Source organism: Pteropus vampyrus, unplaced genomic scaffold (genome assembly GCF_000151845.1).
Source record: "Pteropus vampyrus isolate Shadow unplaced genomic scaffold, Pvam_2.0 Scaffold116, whole genome shotgun sequence".
NCBI classification, from domain to species: domain Eukaryota; kingdom Metazoa; phylum Chordata; class Mammalia; order Chiroptera; family Pteropodidae; genus Pteropus; species Pteropus vampyrus.
In genome coordinates, this window is record NW_011888897.1 from 4,293,326 (window position 1) to 4,308,535 (window position 15,210).

The 15,210-nt window shown below is 30.8% G+C and overlaps 1 protein-coding gene across 2 annotated transcripts in view; it reads right to left on the bottom strand.

Annotated features, from left to right (window-relative positions):
• CDK17 (cyclin dependent kinase 17) overlaps positions 1–15,210 on the bottom strand; it is an 80,170-nt gene that overhangs the window by 11,982 nt on the left and 52,978 nt on the right. For both annotated transcript variants that reach the window (XM_011365922.2, XM_023533980.1), the window contains 6 exons: positions 13,368–13,493; positions 5,081–5,137; positions 3,936–4,050; positions 3,108–3,202; positions 2,667–2,729; positions 365–488 (listed from right to left, as the gene is read on the bottom strand). In XM_011365922.2, the coding sequence (XP_011364224.1) occupies positions 365–488; positions 2,667–2,729; positions 3,108–3,202; positions 3,936–4,050; positions 5,081–5,137; positions 13,368–13,493 (580 nt within the window). The remainder of the gene's footprint in view (positions 1–364; positions 489–2,666; positions 2,730–3,107; positions 3,203–3,935; positions 4,051–5,080; positions 5,138–13,367; positions 13,494–15,210) is intronic.

A 15,210-nucleotide genomic window follows, 5' to 3' on the forward strand; every position in this document is an offset into this window, starting at 1 on the left:
TCACTGCCTTGATTTATACACTAAGGCACCAGAAGTTTTCCCCCTTATTGTTTTTGGATCATCAGTGCAAGTATTAACAACACAGTGAAAAAGGCAAATAACATTTAGTATAATTCTGATAGTATATTATACCTTTGGAGACCTCCTGAAAGTATCTTAGGGGTTTATGGATTATACCTGAGAACGGTGCCTTTTAGCATTTACTAACATATCTCACCCACCAAAGTTTTGTCAAATATCTTATTTCATGCGCTGTACAGAAAATTTCCACACCCGCATAAAAGCAATTACACAGTGTCAACGGTTTTTCTTTTAAACTTAACGACCCAGAACTATTTATAAATATCTCTCATACATTCCATACCAAAATCTGCTAGCTTTAATTCTCCTTTTTCATTAATGAGGAGGTTCTGTGGTTTCAAGTCTCGGTGCAACACTTTTCTTCTGTGGCAATATGCCAAACCACGTAGAATTTGGTATAAAAACAGCTACAGAAACAAATAAATAGAAGTCAGTCTTATAGGTAATGAGGTATACTTTGGTATAAGCATAGGTTATGATAAACAGAAAAGCCACTGGCCTAGAATAGTAAAAAAAAAAAAAAAAAAAAAAAAAAAGGAACCACATAGGTATAAAGCCCTTTCCTTGTATAATTGTTTCCTATTTGAAACATCTACCTATTTTTTTTAATGAAAATAAAATGAAATAAAACTTTGTCTTAGTAGCAATAGTTCACTTGTTATAGAAAATGACTTAAAATAAACATATCCTCATAAACTTACAGGTTTATCAACAAGGCTTACAGTTTGATTATTAAATTCTGGCAAAACAACCAACTAACCTCAACCCCCAACACTCCCTCCAAAAAAATAAAAATAAAAAACCTGATCTGGGATAGTGTCTTTAAGGTATAAAAATTGGTGGTTTTATGAAAATGCTGAGATGTCGAATGGAATGGGGCTGCATAGCTCCAGCAAATTATGTGATATAAAAATAACCCAAACCAGCTTCTATCATCCACCTCCTGGGTACTTTACTTTCAGCACCTCCTACTCAGCCTTCAAAATCTGCTATGATTCAAAAAAGGGAATTAGCACTGTAGAGCTCTGAATGACTTTGAAAGAAGCAATTCCTGTAAGGCTAATGGCAGACTTTTTGTTGATTTTGTTGAAAAAGGGGATGTGCAAAACAGAAGGTTTTTGGTTCTCTAGAGTTAGCAAAAAAAGCCTCAAATACAGAGGACTGAAGAATGTATCTGTGGTTTACATGTAGATGAAAAACAGAGCATCAGAACATTGAGAATACGCCAAGGCAGCAGGTGAACAGGCCTAAAGAAATTCTAAGCAGCAATTTCTACACTATACATTTATGTGTTTTAAAAACTTTAAAATTATTATTTCCATGTATTCCTGTTACTTTTTGTTTAGAAAAATACAAGTACAGAGTTAAATTTGCTATTTAAACAAATAACACTTTACACCTTAACCAACCAAATAGACCTAACTTAAAATATATAAACTTCTCAAATTTTTGTCAAATTATGATAAACTTATTTTTTTCCAAGTTATTGCTAATATTAAAGCAGGAAAAACAAAATAAAAACCACAAACAGAAATACACGCAATGAGATTCACAACTTGTAAAACAAAATGTAAAATATGATGAAAACAATTCTCATAGAATATATATGTAAATTCACTTAAAGTCCTATTCTAAAATTCTTAGCAATGTGTTATCCATGTGTTTTGAAATGTCTTTTAGTAAAAGAAATTGGTTCTCCTTTATGTCCGCCAAAATTACTAGTTTTTAAAAAAATCTAAGGTTAAAGTTACTACCTACAGAATTCGAACTGTCTCAAACACACAGCTGGGACAGCCTATTTCCAGAATAGTTTCTCACAAACTGTTGACTAAGTTTGGATAAATAAATCTTTGCTAAATTTGGAGTATAGCACTTAAGTCAAAGAAATCTACTATAAGAATACAATTGTATCAAATGTTTTTACTTGATTTTACTTTTATCTTACTTTTGGGTTTCATCTGGTACTGATTATTATGCCAAACTTTTCTGGCATTATATGCATCTTTAGATATACAGATAAGAAAATGTGACAATTACCTTACTTTTCTTCCTGACAATACAGACTGGTATCTCCAGCCTAGTATTCATAATACTTGTATAATTCCTGGCCTTACTCATTATATTAGTAACTTGAAAACTAGTTGGTGTTTTATAACTAAATACTATTTTAAATATGTTAGGGGAGTTTGCCATTTAAAGAAGGTCTTTTGCAGAATGCACTAATTATTTCTATTTGTTTTAAACATTTAGATTTTGATGTAATAGGCTTGTTGGTTTTTTTACGGCAAATTACACCTGTAAATGTATTCTATGTCTAAGAGATTCTGTGTTATAATCAGTGTGACAGGAAACATCGAGAGTATTTTTTAAGGTTTTTAAAATAAAGCAGGTTCTATAGAAAGGTCTGATCCTTAGACCTGTGGTGAGTAAACAGAAGTTCTGAGTAAATTTGTTCAGAGGACAATGACCTATTTAAAATGCCAAACAGAAAATTCTGAAGCAGAACAGTTACGAGGATGGTATATTTCATTAAGGTAGTTTGTCTCTGCTTTAGACAAAATTTAAAATGACACATTAAAACATACCTTTACGTTGTGCATACTCATAATGTTTCCACAATCATCCATGTACTGTTTTAGGTCTTTATCCTGAAAAAATACAGCACTTTACTATGTAATACAGTTTTCAGAGGGCATGGCTGATTTACTTAAATACTATTAATAAATACTATTAATTTTTAAAAATAAGGTATTTAATTAAATTAGGTGTGGTACATTCAATAGCTTTCCTCTAAAAGCTATTTGAAACAATAATTTACCAAGGGGATTTGTTGTAGAAATTTTAACAGAATCAAATTTTTTTCTTTTCATTTATGTTTCCTCTAAAAGGAAAGCTATTGAATGCATCTAATTTAATTAAATACCAACAACTAAGCAATAATGTCCCTGGGGCTGTTAAAAAAAATCCAATGTGTTAATTGTTTTATTAAAGCAAAAATAAATACTAAATTTTTATTAAATGCTTACCAGATACTCAAAGACCAGAGTCAAAGATTTATCTGTGTGAACGATGTCATGTAAGGTAACTATATTTGCATGTTTTAGATCCTTTAATAGTGAAACTGCAAAACAGAAAAGAAAGTCAATTATTTGGTCTGTGGTAGCCAGTCTTTATAAAAACCCGAAATTGACTGAGTTTAAGACTCTCTTAAGTTTGAAACAATAATTTACCAAGGGGATTTGTTGTAGAAATTTTAACAGAATCAAATTTTTTTCTTTTCATTTATGTTTCTGGGTTTGATATTTTTAATACTTAAAATTGTCCCCAATAGTATAATATCCTCCATATTATCTTTTTTTTCTCCTCAAATGTTAATGTATTGAGACTTCTAGGATTAATTTAGATATGAAGTGCAAGGTACCTTTTTTCCTCTAAATTGCTCATCAGTTGCCTCAAACCATTTTCTGGATTATCTATCGTTTTTTAAAAAATTGATATCAAGATAGAAATATATTTACATTCTGTATATACTAATTCACACTTAGCTTTTCCCATGTGCCACTATATTACATTTCTCAATGTCACATATTTGTCTATGACAATGATTTTTAATGACTTCATAGTTTTTCACTGTAAGCTATACAATAATATAATTAACTAACTTCTTTCTGTTGAATATTTTGGTTTTGGAAATTAGCTTTTTTAGGGCCTAAATTTATCTTCCAGTCATCTATTATTTCTATACCTGAGCTCTTTTTACTTACAAATAAATGAACTCTTATCATGCAGCTTGGTTTTAAAATGTTCTACATCAATTTCATAATACATTTTATTCACAAAAGATCAAATTATACCTTCTCTAATAGCTGTGCAGGGTGCACCTTCTTCGTGTTCCAACCGGATCTCTTTTAATGCCACCAAATTCTCTGTCAATTTACTTCTTCCTTTATATACTGTTGCATATGTACCCTATATATTTTTGAAAGACACAACAAAAGTATCATGAGAGTCTATCTATACCACCTACACAATAAAGAGCCCTAACTAAATTTCTAATTTCTAAGCATATGTTAAATTCCACCTTGCAAGGAAAACACGATAGTCTGGTTTTCTTTTCTTATACCTAAGAGGACTTTCAGTTCCATAAGCACAGCTTCCATACTTATAACCCTACAGAGTGCCTCAAAAGTATGAAAATATAGGAGAATATTTAATTTACTTTCTGTACTTTGTATCAGATAAACAACTAGATCAACAGCTTTAGAATCAAAGGTACTTTACCTGCAATGGTATGTGGAAATTGAGAAAACTAACTAAACATAGTAACTGAAAATTGAAATTGTAACTAACATTGTTAAACTATAAAAATGTTACTAGTTTTCGGACTTTTCAGTTTTTAAACATTAACTCTCCTTTAAATATATATATTCAGGAGATATCATCCATCTTTGCCAGGATAGCCCTCAAACTCTCTTAAGGAGTCCCTACTAACTAATTCTTTTTTCTGTTGCATCTCTCATTCTGGGAGGGAGATCATTTCAAAATCAGTCAGTAGTAGCAGCAAGTTCAAGAAAACCAAGGTCTAATTAACCAAGAATTTCCTTCTGTGACGTTATCTTTAACTTAAAGAGAGTATTTTGATTTTTCACAGGTTTGAACTCATATAATTTCCAGTATGATAGTACAGACAGCAGACTGCCAGGAGGCTAACAAATAGACACCTATTTTCTTACCAAGAAAGCTCAATATTCTGTGATTCAATAAAGACTATAAAGCTATAAAAAAATAATCATTTCCTCTCAAATTGATGGGATAATTTCAAGGACTTAAAGTTTTTTCCTTCTAACATTCTGTTACCTTTTCAGAACAAGATATAAACTTTCAGACAATAGTGCTTACATTTTTTTTTCCAGGTTAGCAAAAACTGTAGACTAATAGAGAAGTTTAGATGATGAACAAGAAAAAAAAATCTTACATTTTTAAATAAGTATTTACTTACCTCTCCAAGCTTTTCCAATTTGATGTAGGTTTCCATTTTCCCAAACCCAATTTCTGACTGAAAGCAAACAATTATAAATTTAATATTCTTAAAATTTCAATTAATCTCTTCCTCAATTTCTAAAACCTTCCTGCTATAAAGCGTATCTTGGAATAGAAAAAATTGATTATAATTAAATTGTTGAACATCTGTCAAGTTTTAACATATACCTACTGTTGGAACATTCAAAGGTTCAAAAACATCAAAGTTCATAATTAAAATTGTCAACCTACCTTTTATCTAATCCATATAAATTAGTTAACACTCTGCTATTAAAAAAATTGTTTTATTTTAAAACACTGAGATTTTAAGATGCCAAAAGCATTTTAATACTGAAGAATTTTATAAAAGATAACATGTTTTTTCTTTTTAACAAAACTACAAAATAAATTATTTTCCCACAAATTTTCTTTAACTAATCTCTGAGTTCTCTAAGAATGCATGCCTTCAAGCAACAACAAAATACTATTTGCTTCAGGTTTTCCAACCAAAATATAACAAAAAAGTCAACTGCAAATCATAACTCTATTATGGACTAGGAAATGGCTGACACAGAAGAAGCAATCAATTTAGGCCCAAATCTGTACCTCCCCACCAAAGAAAACTTTAAAAGTGGAGTTCTCAAAACCATTGCTTTTGAACCTTGAACTTGGTTGCCTATTTTGTATGGCGTCAATAAGTGAAGTAAATGGAATGCACCCAAATATGTAATGAAAACTAATATTTAAAAACTAAAAACGAAAAAAAACCTAACAGAAGATATAGGAAAACAGAAAAAATAAAGATGGAAATTTAGGGATTGAGAGAGCAAAAACAGAAAAAAGTTAACAAGCAGAAGAGGAAAATAAGAATTTTTCTAAAATTACTTTCTAGTACCCTTTTGTAGATAGTGGAAAAGGCAATAGTAACGTAAAACAAGATTTGCTTCTCACTTAGAGTGGTGATAATACCCTTAAATAAATAGCTAGTGAAGGGAAATAATGTTCTTTTATATATAACCAGAGCTCTCAAACATGTATCAGTTATGCTGGATCATTAAATAGTGTGTTTTAATCAAATTCTGGAGGTTCAAATATACAATTTTTTCGGGAGGTGTTGAATAAAATTTGACATTTTGACTTAATACCACTCACCACACTCTGAATAGGAAAACCTGCCCAAAGTTGAATGGCCAAAAGTAGCAGAGACCTCTCAAAGGACCTGTTTTTGTCCTTTCGTTACAATGATATATATCATGTTAGAAAGTCATGAGGAAAATTGTACATCTGACAGTACTTAAATCAATTTTGGTAAACTAATAAAAACTTTGGTCACAGGTCATATTATTCAATGACTGAAAAACTGCTTCTTTATGCACTCTTTAAGACTTTTTTCTATATACGGTGTTTCAAAAGTTTTCATTAAAAAAAATGAAGTTTTGGAACCATCATACACCATATATCCACCATGTACTGTCTTGTACACAACTCAAGAAACTAAGACTTTGTTTTCTATTATCAATAACAATGCAGAAAAAAGTAAAACTACAATAGACAACACTTTCCAAAAATAAATGGAGTTTTAACTTTAATACATGAAATATGGCAAACAGCCCACCACCTAATACATAAAAGCCTGATTCTGAATAATCTTTTAGTTAAATGATTTTTATAGTCCATTTACACATGATCTTAAATAACTTACTAAAAAAAAGGGCTAACTGCCAAGATTACACAAACTACGACAGAATATGTTTATTTTCCTACATGTATCTCTGGAATTTAGGTGCTCAAATTCACAAATATGGAACTATTTCATTTTCACTATAAATTTTAAGTGTTGTGTTATATATTTTATGAAGGAAAAAAACTATATTGAGAATGGAAACTAGTATGAACATAACAATGAATGTTTTTTAAAAAAATAAAAATGCCATCAAGTATAACAATGAGAAGCACAAAGAAACATATGACTGCAAGCTAGAAACCTTTTCTGATCAGGAATTGGAATGTTATCTTATTCATTCTTTGACCTTAAGTGAATAAACTCTAGCACTCCCTTAAAACATCAAATACACTTTGGTCCAATGGTGGCTATGACAAAAACACTGAGGTCTGCTTTAAAGAATATGTAAGTAGACCACAAATTCAAGACTCTAAAGGTAAAAATGTTATAGATTTTACTGTTATTCTATAAAGTATATAAGGAATAAACTGTAAGATATGCATCAAAAATGACCATTACAAAAAGTCACCTTTCAGAGAATGAAATTTAATGAGTTCATTAAAATATGCTGAGCTTTTCCTGTAAGCTGGCTAAGGGGACCTCTGAAAATTGTTTGCTATTCATTTGGTCCAGAAAATCATGCAAATTGAGAGGTTCAAATCTTTATGTTCACTTTAAGAACACTCGTGAAACTACCCAGGCCATTGAGGGTATGCTTATCAGAAAAACCACAATGTGTCCAAAGGATGTCACTTTACAGAAGAAACGTGTGCCATTCCGTTGTTACAATGGTGGAGTTGGTAGGTGTGCCCAGGCCAAAGAGTGGCGCTGGAGGCAGGGTCTGTGGCCCAAAAAGAGTAGTGAATTTTCGCTGCATGTGATTAAAAATGCAGAAAGTAACACTGAACTTAAGTAAGGGTTTAGATGTGGATTCTCTGGTCATTGAGCACATCCAGATGAACAAAGCTCCCGAGATGTGGCACAGGACTTACAGAGCTCGTGGATGATTAACCCCTACCTCAGCTCTCCCTGCCACACTGAGATGATCCTCACTGACAAAGAGCAGATTGTTCCTAAATCGGAAGAGGCTGCATGGGAGAAAAAGATATCCCAGAAGAAACTGAAGAAACAAAAACTGATGGCCTGGTAGTAAATGCTAACGAAAGTTTAAAAAAAAAAAAAGCTAATTAAAATAAAATATGCTGAATCTATTTTTAAAAAAGGAAATAATTACTGTACTGTAATTATGAAGTTAAATTTAATAAATGATCTATAGAATAAACAGCATAACTGAATTCCACCCAGGTAGGTAGGCAGAGAATTCAGACAAAAGGTAGTTTTACTAGTAAATTGTCAGAAACTAATTCAAAGAGTAAAACCATAACTACTTCACCACCCATTTTAATAATTTTTAACCTTACTGATTTAATAATTACATCCAAATATTAGTGAATCTTTAAATGGAAGTTTTAGAAAATTTGGCTCATTTTTATCTGATGAACATGACAAGATTAACAATAGATATAATGACTAGCTTGTTGCTATGCTCTCCTATAGAAATTATTCAGAGGACAGAGTACAAAGCTTATTTATTCAACATCTGACCAAGGACAGTGCTAGGTACTAGGGATACAGTATAGAAGACAGATATGATTCCTGCTTTCATGAGTTGACAATCTAGATTGAATTCCACCTTAGATTATTTCAGAATAGTTTAAAAGTTTCATAAAAACAGAAATAACTAAAGGAATAAAATGCTAAGCTTTATATTTTAACATAATATAAACACCCCTTTAATTCTGCATTCTAAACAAATGAAGATAATTTTTTCTGATACTTCACTAATCTAAGAGGATACTTGACAACTTTTTGGCAGTCCCTAGCAAATTCCTGTTCAGATGGCTCTTATAGCATAAGTACATTAAAAAAATCCAAAATAAATTATGATTTAAAATAGCCTTCCTGTAATTCAGTGTAACTTATAAATGATACTGAACATCATGGGAGATTTCTTGATTACTTTGGCCCTGGCATCATAATCATTGTATGACAGCTGTAATGATGTATTAACATGCTGGCAGTGCAATTCTAACTGAGTTTCAAAACATGTAAAGTATGTGCAAAAGTTCTAAAAATGCCATTCTAAAAGTGAATGCGTATATAAGAAATGCTCAGGACAAAAGGAGATTTTTTTCAAACACCCATTTACCTCATGTGAGAATTACTGAGTTACTGTTATTGACAGAAATATGTTCTTAAGATATGTGGGGAGCAGAAAAGAGACTGAGAACCTCTCTTCTACTTGCTTATTTTGCCTTAGAAAAACTGCTGTGATGTACCATCATGATGATATTAGTTTAATCCTGTAAATAATATACCAAAGGTAAATTAATCTGTAGGCAGACTTTGAACCTCACTTCCACACCTACAAATAACCATGACAAAGTTATTTGAATAAATATATTATTATTTCTGAAAAGAGATCAGGACTTGATACCCTGTTTTCTCACCTAATTTTAGAAACAGGAAGGACCACATATGCTCTATACCAGTAAAGCCATGAATAAGGAATCCAATACTCATTGTTTAGGAGGAAGCAGATTCTTAAAATGTGTATAACCTGTAATTTCCATATAATGAGATAAGTTTTCATATATATGGGTTTTCAGTTTGAAATTGTACTTAACAATCTCACAAAACTTCTACTGGCTTTGCCATCATTATAATTGCAACAATGCTCGAAAGAATCTTGACTAACTGCATATGGGCTTTCCTTCTAGTTTGTGTATAAATATATTAAGAGAATATTCCACTTCTTATCAACTATCATGAACATAAATAGCACTTCACCAATTCAATCAATAACCAATACCTTTAACATGAGATATGATGACTAAATGTAATATGGTTTCCTAGTGGGATCCTGGGACAAGAAAGAACCTTAGTGAAAAACTAGGGACATTTGAATGAAGTGTGGAGTTAATAGTACTAATTTTGGTTCCTTAGTTGTGACAAATGTGCTCAAGTAATGTAAAATGTTAATAATAGGGGTAACTGGGTATGTGGTATATGGGAACTCTCTATAGTATCTTTAAATTTTTCTGTAAATCTAAAACTATTATAAAATTAAAGGTTTATTTAAATAAAAAGTCAATGGGAAGGATTCGGTTGAGAGAGGAAGACTGAATATACATAAGTATATTTGAGGGATAACAAATACTCTAAGCATCCTGAGGAGATGGGATAGGAAAAAGGATGATTCCTCAGAAGGAAAGAATAGAATGAGTACAGGCATAGGTAGATAAGCACATTTGTTATTCAGGAAATAAGGGAGTTCTGGTTAGTGCCTTATCTCTCCCTTATCATGTAGCAGAAGAGATTATCTGCTTAGAGTGTGAGGGGAAGAGTTAACCAGAAAAAGACAGTAGGGTAGCCAACAATACTGAGGGTCCATTTGAAGGTTGACAATCATAAAGTTATAGAAGAACCAGTTAGCCCTATTGTATGTCTTTCTCTACCAAAAATGAATTCTGTGACTTGTTTCTTAATTCCTACGCAAAGGATTTACGTTATTTTTACTACTCTTACTATACGACACTATTGAAAATAATGAAAACATAAAATTTTTTGCTTTTAGAAAGACAACTAAAATTTCATATTTTGAAAAACTATTTTTCAGACAAAATGTATATTATCTATAGAAACATAAGCCCTAACACATGTAAAGAATATTTTTCTTTTCCCATCTCCTTTCTATCCACTTCCTAACCAGCCCCTTCATACATAAACCTAGGGTATTGAAGAATAATATTCTAATATATTTCAAAAGAAACCCTGATGAATAATGAAAGGGATGCATTGACAGAAACCAAAACACAGCTGGTATGATTAATCTGAAATCTATAAGCCATTTCCAATCAAAAAACAAGGTAGGTAGCTAGGAACACCCAACCACAATAAAAACTTCAGTCACTTAGCATTCATTAGAGGGCACTGTTTAATTTCATGTAGACTGAAAAATATAGTTCTTACATGATAGCTTTAAGAATTACATGGTAATAATTAAATCATATGTTTAGTCCCAATCTGGACATTTAATAACTCCAAAATTTATCCTAAGTACCAATTTTTGATAAAAAGTGACAGCCAAAGGACACTTTTAACCAGTAATCAAATGACAAAGTTATTTGAATAAAAATGTCTTAGGCAGTGATGCAAAACCATGATGATGAGAAACCTATACCAAAATCAAATTGGCATTACACTTTTACCTTTCTGTATATAGGTGAATGTCAAATAACAATGTCCTCATATTGTATAGAGCATAAAGTAATTTTATTCTTTAGAATATATAACCCAAACCGGAAATTTTTGGTGGATAAAAACATTCCATGATATAATATATAAAAAGGAGATGTAGCAACTGCTAGCAACCCAGGAATCCTCATCGATTGTTCTTTCCTCAGATGCAAAGTCCAATTGGGTACCAGGTCCTGCCTGTCTTATCTCTACATGGTCCGTAGGATCCGTGTCCTACTTTCCATTTTCACATGACTGTACATCATCCCTCATTTTGAATAAATTCCTATTCATCTCCTTGTCTCTAGTCTCTCTTTCTACTTCATCATTTACACTTTTCCTAAAGCTATTGTTTAAAACAAAAATGTAATGTCAGTCTTTGTTTAAATAAATACATTTTAGGTCTTTCTATTACATGAAATAAAGTCCAGACTCCTTGGCCTGATATTTCAGGCTTTTTGGTCTGGATCCATCCTATCCTTTCAAACCCTACTACTCTTTAATATTATTCCACATTTACCATTCATATCAGTTACAATGACAACTACATTCATACCTTTGGGTTTTAATCCTGAAGTTTCCTCCGCTTAGAACTCTTCTACCTATTATCAACCTGACAAAGTCCTACCCATCTTCTAGAGCCTGTGATGTGCAAAGACATTTTACTTGCTATGTCTTTTGTTATCTCACAATACTCTATATGTACCTCTGCTATAGGACTATAACCATCCATATGAGACCCTCACATACACAATCACCTGAATTTATGTCAAGGTGATACTGCAACAGGGAAAGCTGCCCTGCCCTTTCAAAAAACAGTGCTGGGTTGATTATTACATGCTAGAAGATATCTGCAAGACATATAACTGACAGGTGTTTAGACAGAATGTATAAAGAATTCCCATAAATCAGCAAGAAAAAGGCAGAAAATCCAACAGAAAAGAGACAGTAGACCTGAGCCCTGAGCAGTTATTTCATAAAAGAGTCTATCTTAATGGCCAATAAACATAAATAAACATTTTTTAAAAAGTGTTCAACTTAGTCATTGGGAAAATGCAAAATAAAACCACAGTGAGATAACGCCAGAAAAGTTAAAAAGATTTTTTTAAAGGTACAATATCAACAATTGGCAAGTAGAGCAACTAGAACTATCATGTACTGGTAATGAAATGTGAATTGGTACAACCACTTTAGAAACTGTTTTGACATTATCTAGGAAAGCTGAACATATGCATATAATCTTATCCAACAATTCCAGTCCTAGGTATGCACCCAATAGAAATGCCTACATACATTAACCAAAACACATGTATAGAAATGGTGACAGAATATATAAATCTATCTGCTAATAGCCAAAAACTAAAAACAACCCAAATAAATGTCCATAAACAGAAGACTAGATAAAGTATAGTATACTTATACATGAAACACCATGTAATAAGAACAAATGAACTATAACTACATGAAACAACCTAGATAAAACATAAGCATAACATTGAGTAAAGAAGCCAACCACAAAAAGAATATATATTGTACATTTCTAAACATATTAGGATGCAGGTTGTATAATATATATAAAAACTTGAATACACATTATTATATATTTCTATTAAATGTATTTTAATAATTTATATATTCATAATTATAGAATTTTAAAAGTTTAAATAAAATCATCAGAAATAGAATATCTAAAGCATTTTAAAATTAAGAATATGCATGTAAATGAGAATTTTAAAAAGTCTTTTCAGATATTAAAACATACTATAAACATAATCAAAACAGTGGAAAACATATAGGTAAAACTAATCTTTGGCATTAGAAGGCAGAGATAACGGCTAAGTAAACAGAGAGGTGGCAGGAGAGAGTTTCTGGATTTCTGGAATTTTCTTTTATTGATCTAGGTACTAATTATATAGGTTTGTTAACTTCAAAACTTCACTGAGCTGTACAATTATGGATTATGTACTTTTCTGTATATCTAATATATATTCATATATATTAATATGTCTAGTACATATTCTGTACATCTACCATATAGCAATAAAACTTACCCAAAATAAAATAGAACACAGCTTAAATCTTATTCTAACATGCATCTTTAAACGTTTAAGAATGGGAAACAATAAAACCTAGAAGTAAATGTAATAAAATTTAGCTATTTAAAAATTAAATATAAAATGCTCACACCCAGAAAAATCAAACAAAGTGCATCTGATGGCATAGGCAAAGGAGACTAAAAACTTACTAAGGAAGCTCTACGAGACCTTCGGCTCATTGGTTGATCAAATGGTGGACTGTTTATCTGCAACTTTTCAAGATATCCGTCAGGTATTCTGATATCCGCAGGTAGCGATAACCGCTTATTTAAATCCTTAAAAAAAAAAATTTTTATAGATAACTACAAACAGAAAATATAAGGGCATTTGACTTTTGGATTCATGGGCTCCAATATATTTTTTCTTAGTGATAATGCAAACATGCTGACCTCTAAGCAAAGTAGACAACACAGGTTATTTCTGAACTCCTTTCATTGGTAAATTAGACACGGAATTTACCTTGACATGTCATATAGTAGGAATAAGCAAAACTACCACAAAATGTGATTTGCTTAAATTAACTAACCAAGGAGATATCATATGATTTTGTATGCAACACAGTAAGACAACTGAAATATTTTATTATTGCTAAGTCAATGGAAAGAAGTAAGTAAAAGGCATTTCCATTTCATTTAATTATAGAATTAGAACTGAAAGAAACCTGAAAGGAAATCTTGCTTAAATTATCAAACCAAGAAACAAATTCTATAAAAATCCCTTTTATAATATTAACTAAATCATGAAATAAAATTGAGAAGTATAGGAATTGTATAAACGGTTGAGAGATATATGACTTAAGTACAGAAATTATACCATGTTTTCAAATGGTAAGATTAAATAATGAAAAGATAATTGTTCTCCCGTATTAGTTTTATATTTTACATAACCCCAAACAAATCACAATAAGATTATTCTTGGAATGAAACATTTAAAATTTATCTAGAAGAATAAACAAATATACAAAAATATTCTAAAGCAAATTAGAGTGTGTGTAGGGGGCTGCTGAGAAAGAAGCCTTTCTGGATACTAAAATATAAAATAAAAGGAATATAATCAAGACTGTGTAACCTTTGGGGAAAGAAATAAATATAGCTCAATGGAAGAATGAGAAAGTCTAGATATAGATCTTAACAATAAAACTTTTAATCATATAATAAAGAAAATCATATATATGATAAAGAAAAACAGGAGTATTATTTTTACTGTTATTGTGATGTAAGTTTTACAGTGATATGAACAGATATCAAGTTGATCTTAAAAGATGAAAATGTTATTTAATCATTTAGGAAACATTGTTTTCCTTAACTGATTCAGAGGTAATCTTTTATCAGTGAAAATGTAATCAACCAATGGAACACATATCCTAATCATCATTATCTCAACTCAACAGCACTGGAAGAAGTTAACAACACTCTTATTTTAAAACATGCTCAATTTTTTTTGAGAAAACTATTTTAATCTATAGTATATACTGAAATAATAACATTCATAATCAACTTCTGTCCTCAAGGTTATAAATAACATTGACAAAGAAAAAGAAATAGGTCTTCATTCTCTCATATGGAGAAATAACTTGTGTGTACTACAGAGATTAGTTATAATGAACCACAAAGGAAGTGATACCCATGTTTATAACGTAAAGCAAAAAAAGAAATCTGGTGTTTTATGCATATGTTTTGAAATTTGAAATACTTATAAAATATAAAGCATATATTGAATCTCAAAAATATAATTAAAATCATATTTTCTAAAAAGACTTTGCTAATATCATCCTGCTTTCCAGAATTTTTGAAAATTTGTGTTTCCCTTACAGAGAACCTACATAGTGTTTTGCAAAATGTTAAATATAATTAACATATACTTGCCTTGAGGTAATAATTAGAAAAAGGAAATATTCACAAAGCTACTTTACATTAATGCAAAGAAACAATTTTCTTACAAGTTTCATTTGCCTTCATGAAAATTTTCAATAGGCATTTAGTCTGATATATA